The sequence below is a fragment of the Caloenas nicobarica genome, chromosome 1, assembly GCF_036013445.1.
Source record: "Caloenas nicobarica isolate bCalNic1 chromosome 1, bCalNic1.hap1, whole genome shotgun sequence".
Lineage (NCBI taxonomy): Eukaryota > Metazoa > Chordata > Aves > Columbiformes > Columbidae > Caloenas > Caloenas nicobarica.
In genome coordinates this window covers 212074118-212093092 of record NC_088245.1, presented here as the reverse complement: position 1 = coordinate 212093092, position 18975 = coordinate 212074118, and the positions used below count along the sequence as shown (strand labels likewise).

At 45.7% G+C, this 18975-nt stretch overlaps 1 protein-coding gene across 7 annotated transcripts in view; it reads left to right on the top strand.

Annotated features, from left to right (window-relative positions):
• The window catches only part of MYO7A (myosin VIIA), a 67519-nt gene that overhangs the window by 34372 nt on the left and 14172 nt on the right, over positions 1-18975 (top strand). For 6 of the 7 annotated variants that reach the window (XM_065649154.1, XM_065649072.1, XM_065648904.1 and 3 more), the window contains 13 exons: positions 644-728; positions 1612-1830; positions 2001-2108; positions 2666-2875; positions 3425-3628; positions 4875-5051; positions 6854-6943; positions 8213-8340; positions 9662-9788; positions 14239-14358; positions 15084-15257; positions 16688-16915; positions 18369-18539. In XM_065649154.1, the coding sequence (XP_065505226.1) occupies positions 644-728; positions 1612-1830; positions 2001-2108; positions 2666-2875; positions 3425-3628; positions 4875-5051; positions 6854-6943; positions 8213-8340; positions 9662-9788; positions 14239-14358; positions 15084-15257; positions 16688-16915; positions 18369-18539 (2041 nt within the window). Of the gene's footprint in view, positions 1-643; positions 729-1611; positions 1831-2000; positions 2109-2665; positions 2876-3424; positions 3629-4874; positions 5052-6853; positions 7112-8212; positions 8341-9661; positions 9789-14238; positions 14359-15083; positions 15258-16687; positions 16916-18368; positions 18540-18975 lie in introns of all 7 variants that reach the window. The other variant, XM_065648748.1, reaches the window with a different exon arrangement.

The following is an 18975-nucleotide window of genomic DNA, read 5'->3' as shown; positions in this document are numbered from 1 at the left end:
CCACAGCCAAGGACAATCTGCACCCACCCACAGAGGAGGGACAGTTCTTGAGGCTTTCTGCTCCTTGACTGTCCAAGCCATGGCTGTGACTTGCATTGTGCCTTGAGTTTTGCAGAAAGGACACACACCAGATAACTCAGTAATCCTTCCCACAGTAATCCTAGCAAGACCTCCAAGCAAGTCCTTCTGACGCAATAGTCCCCAAGGTGTCTACAAGTAGAATCAGAACAGGATAAGAGGGATGGGAGAAGCAGATAGGGATAACGGGGTGGTGTTGCTGAAGTTTGCTGTTGATTATTTGGGTGAGACTGAATCTATTCTCAGGTGCTGGGATGGCAGCAGGGAAGAAATTCCAGATGCAAGAAGAGGGTGCGGGGTGGAGGGAAGGAGGGAAGGAGGGGACTGTTCTCATCACCTTCTACTCTGCATGTTCCCATAACCTGGCAGAACTCTGCCTGCAGAGAGCCCCTACAGATCTTTTTATGAAAACAAGGAGAACTGTGAGAGGAGACTTTTTCAGGCCAAAAATGCAATGTTTACTCTACCTGGGTACTCAGTTTCGAATCTCCAAAGAATGAGGCCCAGGAGATGACGATAACCTGCAGCCAAACCCCAGGGGCAAGTGACTGAAATGCCTTTGCAGGTCCAATTTCCTGAAAGTGAGAAATTCAGTCCTGATGATTCAAAGATACTGGCGTGGACATAACTGCAGGAAGAACTATGGTGCTGTAAGTACAGGGGTGCTTCCTCTCACCTATGCCTTCCTACTTCTTTAATCTGAGACACATATAAGGGTTTCCTGGCTTAAAATATCTCATAGAGTACAGGAAGGGGTGGGGTTGGCTTTTATCAGTTGAAGCAATGAATGGAGATTTGCTCTTTCTGTTTTGGCCTCTCATTTTAGAAGGCACCTGACCACCTTCTAGCTGTCCTTTTGCCTATGAGTTAGATGTTCAGTGCATCAGCTGGTCACCTGGGGTTTTATAAGTCTTCCCCTAGTTTCCAGGTGACTGAAAACTCAAGAGTAGTTCCCTTTGAAATACAGACTCCATCTCCAAGTGGGATTGTATCTGGGTTTCTCCATGGCCCTCTCCCCTCCCTGTCCCACCTGGCTCTGACCTAACAGTGGGTCATTTGGGAAGTGTGTTCTGCCTAAAGTGTCTCAGTATCATCCTTCAAGCCTACAACTTGAAAGAAATAGCCACTTCCAAGCTGGTCATGATGCTGCCTCCTGCCATGAAACAGTCACTTGGCCCTCAGGTAGGAGGTCTGCAGGTGCTGGACCTCGATGGGAACAACCCTCATGCCTTGTGGCTACCTTGAGATGGCCAGCCGTACCTCCTGGGGCTTCTCAAGGTCAGAAAACTCTGTAGGACTCAGTGAGAGAGAAACTGCCTTTATCGTCCCTGTGCTTTGAATCAGTGCCGCAGCCGGAGGGCTTCATTTCTCCACCCTCTTGGAGAACCTCCCTCCTGAAGGTTTGTCCTGGTGGGGGCTGATTTCAGTGGCTCTTATTTACAGCCATGCAAGAAGATTAGCGATGGAAATCTGCTTAGGGTGGGCGAGCCCCTGGGCAGTGGGGTGGTTTTTTCATCCTGGTCCCTCTTGCAGATGCGGATCGGCTTCCTGAGGCTGCAGGCCCTCTACCGATCCCGCAAGCTCCACAAGCAGTACCACATGGCTCGCCGGCGCATCATCGAGTTTCAGGCACGGTGCCGGGGATACCTGGTCCGTCGGGCTTTCCGTCACCGCCTCTGGGCTGTCCTCACCATCCAGGCGTACGCCCGGGGCATGATCGCCCGAAGGCTGTATAAGCGTCTTCGGGGAGAAGTAAGTACCATGGAGGAGGTCATGGGAAACGGAGGTGGGGAGAGGGAAAATAAACAAGTTTCTGCATCACGTGCTCATGGGTTTATTCTTCAAAGAGAAAAAAAAAAAAAAAAAAATCTAGAAAATAAGTCGATGCCTATTAAAAAGGACTCTTGTTGTTATTCCCCCAGTATCATCGACGCCTGGAAGCAGAAAAACTTCGTCTGGCAGAAGAGGAACGACTCCGAAAGGAGATGAGCGCCAAGAAAGCCAAAGAGGAAGCAGAAAAGAAGCACCAAGTATGTGGGGACAGATGTCTTTCTGGGGTCTGCCTTTGTTTTCCAGGGACTGTTTTTACTCCTCTGAGGGGGAATGCCAAAAATATCTAAAGGATTTCTGCCCTGCTTGAGCGGTTTGTATTTAATTCACTGAAGTACTCTGTGCTCTAACTAGCTTGAAGCTGCTCCAGAATTTCTGATCTGCTGCACAGGAATGCCAGAGATTACAGTTATTATTCACTTGCTTTTGCTATTGTGTAAAGGCTGAAGGGTGAACTGGGACACCGTGGGTCTGTGCACATGCGTGGTTACTGTAGAAAACAAAAAAATGAGATTAGCGAGAGTCTCTGTTCATGAATAAGACCCCCTAAACAGGCACTAAGGAAAGAGAAAATGCTATTGCTTTGTCTTTCTGCAATTAGGAAACTGAGGCATGGGCAAGTTACTGATTTGCTCCAAGTCACATTGCTGGATACCCCAAGCACTGGGCAGTCTGCCTCTCAAAAACCAAGCTCTGCAGAATTTAGTGCCAGCTCTTTGAAAGGAGCAGTTCGGTCATTGTACTTGTCCTCTTCCAGGTACGCCTGGCCCAGCTGGCACGGGAAGATGCGGAGAGAGAAGTAAAGGAGAAGGAGGAAGCACGTCGGAAGAAAGAGCTCTTAGAGAAAATGGAGAGAGCTCGCAACGAGCCAGTGAATGACTCAGAAATGGTGGACAAAATGTTTGGATTCCTGGGGACGACCTCCTCCCTGCCTGGCCAGGAAGGACAGGCACCCAATGGCTTCGAGGTACTGGAGGCATACACAAGTCTGGCTATAGCAGGAAAGGCTTTAGCAACACACTAATGAATCATGGGAGAGTGGGACAATCCAAAAGGGGGTCTCTGAAGGCTTCATTCAAGACCGTGCTCTTCTACGTGGCCCAGAGAGTTGGCATGCTGTGGCTGGGGACAGACAGTCTCCAGGCTTTCTCTGGGGATGCTGCATGGAGGGGAGAAGTATCACTATAAGACCACTGGGGACACATGATATTTGAGATCTTCTCCCTTGTGGTTCATCACAGCTCACAGCATTTGGTTCTTGGACACCCTTTCCCCATTCTAGGAGTGAGGCCATGCTTGATGTTTCTCCTATTGCTCTGGGGACATTCCTGGGCACAGCATATCCTTCAACATTCAGGCTTTGCATGGGCTCCAGAGTTATATCTCATGGTTTTCTCTCCAGCCAGCTTTTCCTTTGAGTATGGAAATCAGACAGACAGAAAAGTCAGGCCCAAGGGGAAAGTGTATTTCAGTATCCAAAGTCACTCTGAGCACCTAACATGTCGTTCCTCACCAGGATCTTGAGCGAGCCCAGAAGGAGCTGGAGGAAGAGGACCTAGATGCAGCTTTGCCTCTCCCTGAGGAAGAGGAGGAAGATCTCTCAGAGTACAAATTTGCCAAGTTTGCCGCCACGTATTTCCAGGGCACGACGACACACACCTACATCCGCCGGCCTCTCAAGCAGCCTCTTTTGTACCATGAAGATGAAGGAGACCAGTTGGTGAGGCAGGGGATGAAAACCCTTGAGCAGGGCAGGGTGGGTTGGAGCAAACCTGGGGAACCCTCCAGCTAAAGGACATCAGCAGTTTCCCTTTGGGATATACTGGTGTGCTCGTGGTTTGGTGGACCTCACAGCCCTCATCTGCTGCACGCATGTCAGTAGGCACTGTCCTACCATGCTTTGACCACTGACAAGACAATGTGTGTTTGAGGGATGCGGTGGTGAGTTCCCTTCTGTACCTTGATATTTCATAGAATCATAGTATCATAGAATAGTTTGGGTTGTAAAAGACCATCAAAGCTCATCCAGTGCCACCCCTGCCATGAGCAGGGACATCTGCACCAGCTCAGGTTGCTCAGAGCCCCGTCCAGCCTGGCCTGGGATGTCTCCAGGGATGGGGCATCCACCACCTCTCTGGCCAACCTGGGCCAGGGTCTCACCACCCTCAGTGTAAAAAATTTCTTCTTCATGTCTGGCCTGTATATCCCCTCTTTTAGTTTAAAACCATCACCCTTTGTCTTTCGCAACAGGCCCTGCTAAAAAGTCTGTCCCCATCTTTCTTATAGGCCCATTTTAAGTACTGAAAGGTCCCAATAAGGTCTCCCCAGAGACCTTTGTGTTAGGACAGTTAATTAAGTGCGCTGCACTCAGGGTATGGACAATGCAAATTATTGAGTGAGCACCACTTGTAAAGTTACTACTCAGCAGCTGGAAAAGTTGCTTCTTACCTTAGCAGTGCAGAGCTAGAAGAGGAGAAACACTTGTTCTATAACCAGCTGTACAAGAGTGGAATCATAGTGAACCTGCATGGCTGTAATGAACATTACGTTGGCCATGAACTTGCCTTCAGTGTAGTTGTTCTTCCCTCCGCAGTGGGTTAGGAGCTGCCAGTCACTGCCCCTCTGTAAGGCTGGCATCTCCTAGCCTAGAATCATAGGATGTCCTGAGTTTGAAGGGACCCACAAGGATCGTCAAAGAAGAAAACCTCTTGTAGGGTGCACAAACACATTCATGATGGCATGAACACAGAGCCTGAATTCGTGGTCCCAGCCAGCAGCCTGCCCAGGTTGCTCAGATGGGACGTATGCTGCAGGCAAAACTGTTTCGTATGACACAGGAAAGTGTTTTATTTCCTGCAGATGTACAGAGAGACCACAGTGGTGATCCTGATGGATTCACCATGGCTTCACTATCCCCTCCACTGCCCGGGCATGAGCTAATGAAGTTAAACTTTCCTTTCAAACAGGCAGCACTTGCTGTATGGATCACTATCCTCCGCTTCATGGGAGACCTCCCTGAGCCAAAATATCATACAGCCATGAGTGACGGTGGAGAGAAAATACCAGTGATGACAAAAATCTATGAGACTCTCGGAAAAAAGACCTATAAGAAAGAACTGCAGGCTCTGCAGGGAGAAGGAGAGGTAACTGCTGTGGCTGTGAAAGAAACAGTATTATTAGGTGTTGGATATTGAAATGTGTTGGAAAGAAACAACTTGTGGGGTTTGCTGCAGGCATTCAATTTGTTGATTTTTTTTTTTTGCAATTAAGCTACAAAGGGAGGTTTACCTGTGTGTCAGGTGTTGATCCTGTCCCTTCTTCTTCACAGGGATAACTGTAGGGCAGAAATACATGGGGGGAGTGCAATGTCCTGTGTCATCGGTCTCTCACTTGGGGATTTCTTTTTGATCTGCTCTGGATCAGAGGAGAGTAAATTAAAAATGCGCCCTTAATCTTGGAGCAGGAAGTAAAGTTACCAGGGGATTAAGCTGTGGAAATCGCCCCCAAAAAATCCCTACTGCATCCTCAGTGCTTTCTGGGATGTCAGTGGAGGACTTTGTCTTAGGACCCCTCCCAGATAAGACATTGTTCTGGATAAATTGCTAAGATGCTTTCATCTTTGGCAATTGCTTTATTCAACAGGACAAGATATTACATGGTATTGGGATTTTCTAGATGGTATGGTTGCATTTTCAACAAGTTTTCTGTAGTATCGTTCAGATAAGGCATCAGTTGCAGATGTAAATTTAGAATCTTCCTAGTTTTTAGAGACAATTATATCATTCATCACTTTCAGTGAATTACCTGAGAAAGAGAGTAGCTTCATCTGGATTGTAATTCTGTGAAAAAATGCACCAAGAATAACTTTTCATTCCCTCTACATACCGTTTCTTTCTTGTTTATTACAAAAAGGCATATTTTAGCCAATTGAGACAACAGGTAGTACAGAAGAGAAGGAAAATTTAAGCAGTCGTTAAGCAGAGTGTACAACAGTGCAGAGAGATGTCCAAGCTGACCCTGAGCATGATGATATGGAAATCCTGGTTTACAGCAATAGCTTGGCTTTATAACAGCTATAAACCGTCATAGCTGCAAGACTCAAATTTTTGATCTGGTGTAAAATCTCAATCTTTTCAAGGCTGTTAAATGGGGAGAGATTAACTGGGTCAAAAAGTGAAGTGATTATCCATGCCATTTTAATCTGACAACTAGCATAAAGTTGGTATAAAAGTAGAAAGCCAACAGTAACTTGACAGTACGTAGTCAGTGCCTGGGTCTATCCCACATCAAATTTATTTTTCTGGAAAAATCTGATAGAGCACAGGGCTGGTTAACAGTGATGAAACCGCAATGGGTAACTACTTGTCCATGAATCCCTGCCTAGATGACTTCCAGCTCACAAACCTGCTGTGCAAATGGCTCATCTCAGAGAATGGTCTTGCTCATAGAATCATAGAATTGTTTGGGCTGGAAGGGACCTTCACAGCTCATCCAGTCTCACCCCTGCCATGAGCAGGGACATCTTCACCCAGCTCAGGTTGCTCAGAGCCCCGTCCAGCCTGGCCTGGGATGTCTCCAGGGATTGGGCATCTACCACCTTTCCGTGCAACCTGTTCCAGTATTTGCAATGTAGGAACAAGCCTGAATGTCACACAGCAGAACTGGCTGGACCTAGGTTGACTAGGAGTCAACCATGCATTTAATATAACTTTTTTCTGACATCCCCAATATGTAATTTTGATCTGGGAGAGGCTCATTTATTCGAGAGTATCTACGCAATTCAGAGCCAGACCTGGGTTATGAGGGGGCGTGGGAATATGGATCCAAACTTACGGAAATATCTCACTCTCTGCCAGGATTAATGAGCACAGGGGACAGAGGGAGAGCACGTACTCAGCAGTGCTCTGTGTCTCACCCCATTGCATCCACGCCTCTTGCTTTGCAGAGTACTCACATTGATGGGCACAAGAAGAACAGTGTGCGGCACAAACTGGTCTCCTTAACACTCAAGAAGAAATCCAAACTGACAGAGGAGGTGAGAGGAGACGCTTGGCCGCCTGGCAGCACAAGTGCCGTTGGATTGTCTGCAGCCCTCTCTGACTCTCTTCTGCTTTTCCCTAGACAACATAGAACCAGCCCTCCTCTGGGTTTGGCGCTACCTGTCTCTCTGCCTGAAAGATTTAAGGAGTGTTTAAGGGGAAAGGTTGGCTTCCCGTGTCTCCTTGAGTCATTCTGCACCTCGCGCCGGCCTCCCCACGGCTCCCGTTCTCCATCCATCCAGCATCTTCCCTCCCCTCTTTCACAGCCTTCCATCCAGCTGCTGCTACCTCCCACCACCCTGTGATGGTCTGAATGTTAATCCCTGCTTTTAGTTTCCTGCCCTCTACCATGGTGTAGGTAGCAGAGGTGGGATATCCAAAAGCCCTCACCCATCCTCTGCTCCTCTCTAAGTGCCAGGGTCAAAATTCCCTATGGGAGCAGTTAGCTTAAGCTGAGAGCTTTTGAAAATCCCACTTCAAAAGACTGAGGAACAAGAAATCTTTCTTTTTTATTTTTGGTGGGGAACGAAAGCAGGGCAAAGATGTGGATTCAGTTTTCTTTTACGCACGGCCATGTCCACTTCCAGAGCAGGAACCATCTCTCCTGGCTGTAGATGCTTGAGAGCATGAGGATTGCTCTCTTAGGCAGTCACCCTCCTTCCCTTTAGGGTCAGTGGGGAGAAAGAGGACCCAATCCGGCTTACCCTAAGTTGTCACTCCATAAATGCCTATTTCCAGTGGCTCTAAATGGAGACTGGTTTGACTAGCTAAGACATAGAGCTGGTAGGCGGATGAACATCATCCCTGTTTTTACAAACAGCATCATACTTATATACTTTTGCCTGTATCATTAGCACAGGGAGCAGGTCCATTATGTGAGTGTTTTAATATATTTTTTAATATAACTGAGTTGAAGGAACAGGCACTAAGTTTGGGTTATTCCAAAGATCCTTGGGGGCCCTTACCTGGCTGCAGGACCAGTTCAGAGCTGGGATGTAAGGATGTCGTCATAGAAACCTTGGACAAAGACCAAGCAGGTGGGAGTGTGACTAGACAAGACCATTTTCATCTTCACCCACACGTGATTAAAGCCAACAAAGTCACACCCTCTCATTGCTGATAAAGTGCTAGATTAAAGAACTTCTGAGCCCCCTCCTGGCTGGTGGAGGATTCCTCCTGGGGGAGCACCACACATTTGGGATGGGGGTGGGGGGGGGACATAGTAAATGGTTGTACTGAAAGAGAACAATGTGTCTGGTTGGCAGGTAACAAAGAGACTTCATGATGGCGAGTCCACACTTCAGGGTAATAGCATGCTCGAAGACCGACCCACCTCCAACCTGGAGAAGCTCCATTTCATTATTGGTAATGGAATCCTCAGGCCAGCCTTAAGGTTAGAAATCAAGACAAAGGCATAAACATGCCATTCTTTTCATTTCTTCTTCCTTGAGCTATGCTTGTCCAAATTATTTTGCTACTGTGTGCAGCTTTACAAAGCTCTTGTTATATAATTTTTCTGGTTGTGTTTTATAATATGAGCTGGATCATGTTCTTCAATGTCCATATCTGGCCTGACTGAAAGACCACGCAGAGGGACTCAAATGCTTCTGACAGTGCTAGTGGATACTGGACTGTTTTTTTAAATGCTCACTCTTGTTCACTGTGCTTTGTTTTCTATTTGACCATTTAGATCTCTGTTGCTTGTGGGAATATTTTTAATGGTGTACTAATGAAAAATTCAAACTCACCTCAGTTGCCAAATTAAGCACTCAAAAAATAGAAAGTGCCAAATTAAGGCCAACTGTACATCTTTGGTTTAGCCCATTTATGCGTGTTTGTTATAACACAGTCCTTGTTTATGTATTCTCACACTCTTTTCACTCACAACTATCTGCTTACTGCAGGAACAGGTGGGGCATCCTCATCTGATGACTAGTTTCTCTAATTTTCATTTCATCCTTCCAGATCACCATGAAACCCTTAGTCTTACTTTTCGGCACAAGGTCTGTTCTGAAGGCAGACCTGGTAGTGTCCCATGGGTTTTCCCGTGGGGCTTGTCAGTGTAAGAGATTGGCTAACGAGTCTTTGGTGCCACCATGTAGATGGAGTAATGTTTTCCCTCATTTTGCATGTAGAGAACTAAGGTTAAAGTCAAAAGTAGACATGAATTCCCAAATTGAGATACCTGACAATGTACATACCAGTTTGTATGTAAGAGATGGACAAAGCTTGACCTCCGCTGGAGTCCCCAGCACTTCCAGAAAGTAAGTTCAGATGTCTCAAGAGGAACAGCCAGCACATACAGACTCTAGCTGATGGTCTTTTATGGAAGTTAGTTTAGAAGGGTCCCTTGGTATCACTGGGAAATCTTTGTGATAAACAAGGGTAGACTCCACCATCTAGAGCTGACATTCAGCTGCCTGAACCTTCAGACTCCCCTTTATTTCCCTAGTTTTCTCTAAGCAGCATGATTCAGCTGTGGGAAATCTCTGCTGTAGCACAGAGAAGACTCAGTGGACAATATGGGACTGGCGATGGATTTCAGAGACAATGCAATGATCAGGGTGACCATCATTAGGGCAGTTAAATTAATATCCTTGCAATTCTGAAATGAACTTTTCGCTATCAGTGACATGCAGATGGGATCTGGCTTTGTTTCTGTTCATGTTAACCATCTTGTTAACTCTATTTTTTTTTTTTAATTCCTGTTGCAGGGATGAAATCTATTGTCAAATCTGCAAGCAGCTGACCCAGAATCCATCCAAAAGCAGCCACGCCAGGGGTTGGATCCTGATGTCCCTCTGCGTGGGATGTTTTGCTCCTTCTGAGAAGTTTGTGAAGGTAAATTGTACATGATATTTCTCTCATTAATTATCCGTCAATACATTTTCTTTTCCATGCACAGAACCAGCTTTTATCTTGGGTTTCACAGTAGAGGGAATCCTGGTTTTTATCTTTGCCAGGAATTACAATGACATAAATTTCCTAATCAGAAAGAAAAGTGTGCATGATCCCAGGCTCAATGTGTAAAGTGGATCAGATGGTTTGCTCCTCAGAAGCGTCTCTTTTTCCCGTGACTTTAAAGGGAGTATAGACATCCAGTTCAGATGATGCCTCCTGCACTGTAGATGTGTGAAGATGTGATTAAGTGACCTCTGACAGGAAAATCGATTGTGGAAGGCTGCAAGTGGAATTTGGACACCAGGAATGGTCCACGTTTCTCCCCTATTTCTCACATGCAAAGGTCTGTGCATTCATTCCAGCATCTACTGGCTTTGACAATATGACCTCAGGCATATATCTCTAACAAATTTGGCAAGGAATAGTACTACATAGCTAATTATAAATATAAATTAATACAAATAATTATACATAGAAAGGGAGAGGTTTAACTTACCTGGAAGTATATTTGCATAGTTGCTTTCTGCATGTTACAACTTGCCCCACCACGTGTTATACTGAAAATGTCCAACTCTAAACAGCCACATGAGAGATGACATGTAATGTATCTTCAGAAGTGCTGTGGATCAGCAGGACTGAAGTTAGTGGGAGATGCGAAGTGGCTGACACTCTTGAAAATCAGGTTGTTCTTAAGGATTTTATTTTTTTCCTGGGCAAAGCCTATGTTTTTTTGCCCAGATATGCACAGCCTGCCTTCCAAAGGAGCTACATACCTACAGTTTGACTAACACCGCTGGGCTGCTCATGTTAATCCCATACCTGAGAGTTTGGCTGGCACAGGGCAGAGGACTGAGCATTGTGTCTTTGCTTTGCCATGACATGACAAAACCTCCTTTGTCCCTCTCAGATCTTTGAATGTTGGAGCCTGGACCTGCTCCGAAGCCTGTTGGAGATAAAACCGTTCCATTAAATTCCACAGATATCAGATCAGGTACTTGGTCCTCAGCACTGAAAGAGCTGAAGCCAAGAATAGAAATCCTTCCTTCATCCTCAGGTCTTGCCAGTATGAAATCTAATAAAGCAGATAAATCACTGGCAAAGTGGTGGAAAATTAAATTATGTCTGGAAATGAGATCTGAGAAAGTATGCCACAGGAGGTTGTGTGGGCTTAAATCTTTAATAGCGGAAGATTATTTTAGCTGAGTGAAGCACTTCTCAGAAATAATTTAAGGGTAGCTCTGAAGACTCAGACATAGAATCATAGAATAGTTTGGATAGGAAGAGACCTTTAAAAGCCATCTAGTCTAACCCCTTTGCAAGGAGCAGGGATATCTTCACCCAGCTCAGGTTGCTCAGAGCCCCATCCAGCCTGGCCTGGGATGTCTCCAGGGATGGGGCACCCACCACCCCTCTGGTCAACCCGGGCCAGTGTTTCAACATAGCTCTGCCCAAAGTTATGGTCCATGCTGAAATATGTGGCAAGGATCCTTAGAGAGATCTAGGCTCTACAGAGGCATCTGGGCTGGCTGGATCAATGGGCCAAAGTTCAACAAATTGTCTGAGGTTCAACAGGGCCAAGTGCTGGGTCTTGCACTTGGGTCACACCAACTCCAGCAGCACTACAGGCTCAGGGAAGAGCAGCTGGAAAGTGTCCAGTGGAAAAGGAGCTGGGGGTGTTGGTGACAGGGGCTGAACATGAGCCAGCGTCTGCCCAGGTGGTCAAGAGGCCACCAGCGTCCTGGCTGGTACCAACACTGGTGTGGCCAGCAGGACCAGAGTGTTGACTGTCCTGTGCTGGGCACTGGGGAGGCCAAACCTTGAATTCTGCGGTCAGTTTTGGGCCCCTCATGACAAGAAAGACCTTGAGGTGCTGGAGCGAGTTGAGAGAAGGGAACGGAGCTGGGGAAGGGGCTGGAGCACAAGTGTGATGGGAGCGGCTGAGGGAGCTGGGGGTTCAGCTGGAGAACAGGAGCTGAGGGGAGACCTTCTGATCTCTGACCTGCCTGAAAGGAGCTTGGAGCCAGGGGGGGTCGGGCTCTGCTCCCCAGGAACAAGCGCCAGGACCAGAGGAAACGGCCTCAAGTTGCACCAGGGGAGGTTGAGGTTGGATGTTGGGAACAATTTGTTCACAGGAAGGGTTGCCAGGCATTGGAACAGGCTGCCCAGGGCAGTGATGGAGTCACCATCCCTGGAGCGGTTTAAGAGATGCATAAATGAGGTTCTTAGAGACACGGTTTATTGGTGGACTTGGTAGTGTTGGGTTAACAGTTGGACTCGATGATCTTAAGGGTCTTTTCCAACCTAGACATTTCTGTGATTCTATGAATATTCCAAACAGCACTGGGGAGGGTTTATACTAATTCTGCCCTTATTGATCACCCTTTTGCACCTTGTGATGTTGGAGACAATAGGCAGCTGTGGTGAATGAAGAGCCTCGAGTATGAGTGCAAACACCACTTGCAGCAGCCCATGCGGTTGTTACCTTTCAAGGCTCCAGCCTTGTAAAGAGCAGCACATGGGCAGTGATTTGGGAAATGTCCCAGAGCTCCTCTGAAGCCACTGTAGTTATCCATGGGGACATCGTTGACACCTTTCAGCTTAAAATGTTATGCTTTGAGATAAAGCATTCTCATGACGAAATGTTAACTCTGCCCCCAAACCACATACGTTCCCATTCTTTTGTGAAAAGCAGAAGAATATTCGAAGTTTGTTGAAGTTCACTGAACTCTTCTGTTTTGAAGCTACATTAGCCCAGGTCACCTAGTCCAGTCTGTTCTGGGTTAGGAGACAAACTCCATGTCAGTGCCAGACCTTACTCTCAGACTCTTAATCTATCAGTACCATGTTTTCTAGAGTTAGTAGTCAGCCAAAATCTGATTTACTATGAGTTTACTGACTACTGCTTTAACCACGCAATGTATGAGAGCCACCTGTTGGCTATCAGCCAGTTAGCTAGATGACATTTGTTAACCTCGCGTCTTTTTCAATTGATGCCCTCTTTGCTCATTTAACAGCAATTATTCACCATTTAAATAGAAGGAAGAGTGTATAAGGGCAAATAACTCTTAGCGTATCTTTCCTATACTCTTCCATGCAGCAAATGTTGTGTCAGACCCCCGGTTACTTTTCTCCTGAAACCTCTAGGCTCAATCTTTAGTAGCACCAATATTACGGGGGAAAAAAAAATAAAAGTGAGAAATTTCAGGAAACTGTTGTGCCTGGAAGTTATTCTACAACCTTCAAAAGTGTCAATTAGGACTGAACATTTTGAGATGCATTTATCTGATAATTAGGCAGTGTTTCCTAAGTTTTCCTGCTCCCAAATGTGAAGGTCATGCTTTGGATCCCATTAGACACCTCTATTACATCATATGCTAAGCATGGGTCAAGACACATTAGCGCTTCTGTTCTTTGTACCTTTCAACTAACCGGCTTTGGTGGGAGGGTTCAGTCACAAGGAAGGAGAAATACAAAAAATATGTAATTACATAGTCCATTATTAACAGCATAATTAAAACTACACTTTTACACAGCATCAGCTGCTTGCAATCATTTGCAACAGCTCACATCCGTATATCCTTACCTAGTTTTTTCAGAGTATGTCTGTAAGTTACGATTGACAGAGATATCTGTCTCTCTACCCATGTTATTTTTGGACTGACAGTGTTATAGAGCAGTCTGTGTTACTGAAAGAACAGCTATGTGTTATCATTCAGAGAACTCTTTATCTATTCATGAAGCGTCTCTGAAAAATATGATTTACAGAACTATTAGTCTTAGCCACCTTTCTGGCCAAGATATTTATGTAACATTTTTAAATGTATTATCTTTCACATTGTGGAAGTCACTGGATTTAATTTTCTCTACAATAATGTGGTTGTATTTTTCACATACAGTGAAGTGCTTCAAATTCAATTTGAAATCTGACTAAAGAAACATCTGTTTAATGTAATTGTGGAAGATCTTTTGTACTGACAGCAAAGCGTTCTGAGTGGCATTTGCTTACAATTCCCCTGGATTGTTACTCACATGTCTTTTTCATTCACTCCCATCCTTTTGGCCAACACTCAATAACATTTTATAATGCATCTTTAAAATACAGAGATTGAAATCAGTGGCAGCAATAGCAGGAAAATCTGCTGCACTGTCTTTGATCAAAGGTCTGTCTGGGCTGGTATCTTATCTCCACCGAGGCCAGAACTGCACAGTACAAGGACAAAGCGACAGTACAGACTGTCCTGCTTCCAGCAATGTGATGTAGGAACATCCTGAGCCTGAGCTGTTAGTCCCACAGGGCTTTTCTCCAATTAAAAAAATGCTTTTGTAACTCTTGCAAATGCTCGACCTCTAGAGCAGATGGTCTAACCTATGTATTCCTTGATGCCAACAGTATTTAAGGAACTTTATCAACGGAGGCCCCCCGGGTTATGCTCCCTATTGCGAAGAGAGGCTGAGGAGGACGTTTGCCAATGGGACAAGGACGCAGCCACCCAGCTGGTTGGAGCTGCAGGTATGAGACCCTCCCTCTCCTCCCCAGGCAGCTGGGGCTCAGGGTTTAAACCTTTCACTATCACGAGAACCGCACCTCTGGAAAGACAGAAAGTAGGGCAACAAGATGCCTATTTTTCTCAAGAATATTCAGGTATTTCCAAGATATTGCATTCCTTGTGCAGCCTGGCTTTGCTCCAGAAGATGCTGAAGATAAGTCCCTTTGGCTACATCAATATTTGTAAATTAAATGTGCTTGAGAGTGCACTCAGGCGTTGAGGCCAACTGGCACGGAGCAAGCTCCCGTGTATGCTAGGAAATTGTCTTCCAGATGAAGGTGGCTGCAGGAAAACCATCTGCTGAGGATGGTCCCTGGGACTTGTTCAGGGATAACTGGAACAGGCACAATTTATGCAATAATTTCACATTTTCTATGCTGGTTTACTAGCATAGACAGCTGTACTCTGGTGCCCAGGAGCATTTCTAGGCATGCTTGGATGTACTGGATTACGCACTTTGGTGACTGAATGTATTAAATAAAAAATCTGGGACTTCCAAGTGCTTCCAGTGGCTGACTGGACATTATCCTGTTGAGAAAGATGTTATGGTAGTATTGAAAACCAGCCAGTCGGTGGGATCAGGAATTAGAAAATGGTTAACATGTTTGAGTGGAAGAGTATGTAGGTAAATAGTCTCGATGGGATTGAAATGCACATGCCTTTATAAAGTTTGACTTTAATCCATCAGGCAACCAAGTCCAAGAAACCGATCATGCTGCCTGTCACATTCATGGATGGGACAACAAAAACGCTGTTGACCGACTCTGCAACAACCGCTAAAGAGCTCTGTAATTCTTTGGCCGACAAAATCAGCCTGAAGGACCGATTTGGCTTTTCACTTTACATTGCACTTTTTGACAAGGTATATCTTAAGTTGTGTTCTTGACTAGCTCTATGAAAGAAGAGGGAGGTTCTCCTCACCATCACATGTCTTCCAGAGGGCAGAAGGATCCTATGCTCTGCAGAAATGGTCAGCTTGGAGGAATTAACTTTTCTACAGCGCAAGTTCCAGCATGATTTTCACAATTAGTCAAATGCTGGAGCAAGGTTGTAGAGACACTATGAAATCTCCCTCCTTGGAGATATTCAGAACTTAACAGAAGGCACAGAGCAACCTGATCAAAGACGGACCTGCTCTGACTAGTGGGCTGGACCAGAAACCTCCAGAAATGCCTTTCACATACCTTATTCTGTGATGTTATGCTCTTACTCTCAGTCAAACTACTTTGAGGTGAATTTCCAGTAAAACAAACAGCCTGGATTTTTATGCAAGGGAGCAACCATATTAAATTAGAAAGCTAATGGTTGAAATTAAGCTTCCAAAATGAGCTAAAATCTGAACTGCCATAACTTCATTGGCATTTAACCTGATTTATTTAATATAAAAATATACATGTTTTCAGAAATTCCATAAAAAACAAAGGTGAGTGTAAATGAAAAGGGGAAGTGGACCTAGGGTAATACTTCATCAGATGAGACAACAATTGCAAGCCAATGAAACAGAATTATTCCTATAGCTGCTGTGTAAGAGGATGAAGCATATTCTCACCTCTACATGGCGCCATGTCTGCCTGTGGGTGAGGAAGGAAATGGTTCATACTCTGTCTTCTTGGTCTTTTTTGAGGAGACATTCACTCCAGGATGTTCACTCCGAGGAGATATAATAAGGGTCTACGGCCTCGTGCCAGACCACAGCGAGAAGACAGAGGTGATACACAGAATGACAGACTAGTTTGGGTCGAAGGGACCTTCAAAGCTCATCCAGTCCAACCCCTTTGCAAGGAGCAGGGACATCTTCACCCAGATCAGGTTGCTCAGAGCCCCGTCCAGCCTGTCCTGGGATGTCTCCAGGGATGGGGTATCCACCACCTCTCTGGCCAACCTGGGACAGGGTCTCACCACCCTCAGTGTCAAAAATTTCTTTAACAGGACAAGCTGTTTATTCCAGGTTTGTCTGATGCTTGGCATGGTTGGATCTAAGCCCATGACTTTGAAATAGGATGTTTCAAAGCACCATGTGAATAAACAATACTCTATAATGGCATTGTTGGCTTTGCTAATTCACACTGGTGCTCTCTTTTCATTCTGGATGGGAAAGCAGGGCTCAAAGCAAAATGGCTCACCCATCTATGCTGTAGACCTGTTCAATCTTGGCTGACTGCTAGAGATAGATACTTTGATTTATTTTGATTATAAAGGAAGCCTGGATGACTGTCTCAGAGATAGATACCTCTAACTAGAAAGGCCGGCATTTAATCGAGTTAATGCCACCTTTCCCTCTGCCATGACTAGGTCTCCTCGCTGGGGAGCGGCAACGACCACGTGATGGACGCCGTGTCTCAATGCGAGCAGTACGCCAAAGAGCAGGGAGCGCAGGAGCGCAATGCGCCATGGCGGCTCTTCTTCAGGAAGGAGATCTTCACCCCTTGGCACAACCCGAGTGAAGACAACGTGGCCACCAATCTCATCTACCAACAGATCGTCCGAGGCGTGAAGTTTGGGGAGTACCGGTGTGACAAGGTATGTGACCTCAGCAACTACTGGTCAGATCCAACATGTATCCTTAACATGGCAAAGTAGGTTCCACCAAAGGGGATGAGAAATCTTCCTCCCTGAACACTTGCTAGTTTGAAGATTACGGTGTTCAGCTGGGAAACAGTAGCTATAGGCATCACACCCTCTTGGCTGGGGACAGATTGGATGCTCCCATGTGCTGCATGAGTACCCTATCCTGGTGAATTTTGGATAGGAGAGTGAACAGCCACTTCATCCATCGTCCTTAGTTTGGAGGGCCACAGGTAGTCTGTAGCCAGATCACCAGATCAGGAGTACACAGCAGGATCCTGTTTGATGAATCCTGATAAGCCTCAGACATGAGAGATGCTTTCAAGGATACCCAGATCTCTGCCATGCAATACAAACCCAATAATGCTGTTGTATGCTGAAGGGACATCAGCAGCAGAAACCTCTAGAGTCTCCGGGAGCTTACAAAATTATTCCGTTGTCACTGAAATGAGCATTTCAAGAAAAGTAAAAATCTCTGACAATGTCCATCAATTTTTTTTCCCCCTTGTGTTTAAAATCATCCAGGTGACAAATTCAAGGTATCTCTCTTCCCCAACACTCATTCTTCTGTGATCCAGTTGAGTCCAGTCACCTTGGGAACTATATAATCTTTTCCCATTTATATTGCATTAACTGCAGCTCTTTTATCCTATCAGAAGTCCTGGCGTTTCTTCCTCTCCTTCTCTTGCTCCTGATCTCCTTGAGCTTTTATCATGTCAGTAGCTCTATTATTTCACTCCAAAACTCTGGTAATATAGCTGCACCAAGGGACATTTTACAGTTCTGCATAATGCACCAGAGCTTCAGTTGCTGGGCTTCTCAAGTATGAGAAATTACGGATACATGCAATTTTCAATCATTAAACTCTGTCTAGCGTAGCAAAATCACCCACTGCTGGCTGCAGGCATCAGAAGCAGACTGAACTGCAAGGAAAGACCAGTACAAACATAGAAACATAGAATCATAGAGTAGTTTGGGTTGGAAAGGACCTTCAAAGGTCATCCAGTGCCACCCCTGCCATGAGCAGGGACATCTGCACCAGCTCAGGTTGCTCAGAGCCCCGTCCAGCCTGGCCTGGGATGTCTCCAGGGATGGGGCATCCACCACCTCTCTGGGCAACCTGGGACAGGCTCTCACCACCCTCAGTGTAAACAATTTCTTGTGTTCACACACAGAACACGGTTGCATGGTGCAGGTCACTGAGCATATTAAGGCTTAATCATAGCTTTTAGTGGTCAATCTCTCAAACTTTGGATGTGCAAAAAGCACTAGTGAAGTTCTCCTGAAAGGAAGCATCTCTACAACATTCTGAAGCAGCAGTACATACAACCTCCACAAAGAGCTCCTTGAGTGATGTTGAGGTGACGGCCTGGTAACAGCATTAAGCTGGCTTATTTGGCTCCCACAGGAAGAAGATCTGGCAGAAATGGCTTCCCAGCAGTACTACGTGGACTACGGGTCGGAGATGGTTCTGGAAAGGCTGCTAAATCTAATTCCATCCTACATCCCAGACAGAGAGATCACAGCTTCGAAAACAGTGGAAAAATGGGCTCAGCTCATTATAGCTGCACATAAAAAGGTGGGGACAACAGGTGACCTGGCAAGGACCAAGGCATGCTTCAGTAGCTTCATGTGTCTTTCAAACACATATCAGACATCATAGTTTAGCTCTTAGCCTGGCCTGAAGCTAAATCAAAAAAAGGGCAGGTTTTGTACTAGACATATTCACCTTTACCACTGGTTTTGAGGCAAGATCTGACAGAAGAAGACAATCTGCAGAGATTCACTGTGAGAAGCAAAATGCCCCCTCTGGGGTTTCATTCCTGCTACACAGGATTGTGGTGGTGTTGGTTGTATTACAGTGGTCGTTCATGTCCCCAGGCAGCGTCAGGACCTTATCATGCCAGGGTTTGTATAAAATATCCCTGACTTCCATAACAACATTTGTGACACCCTCCCACAGCAACACCTTCCATAACTCATTACCCATAACTCATGACCAACCATAAGGGTTG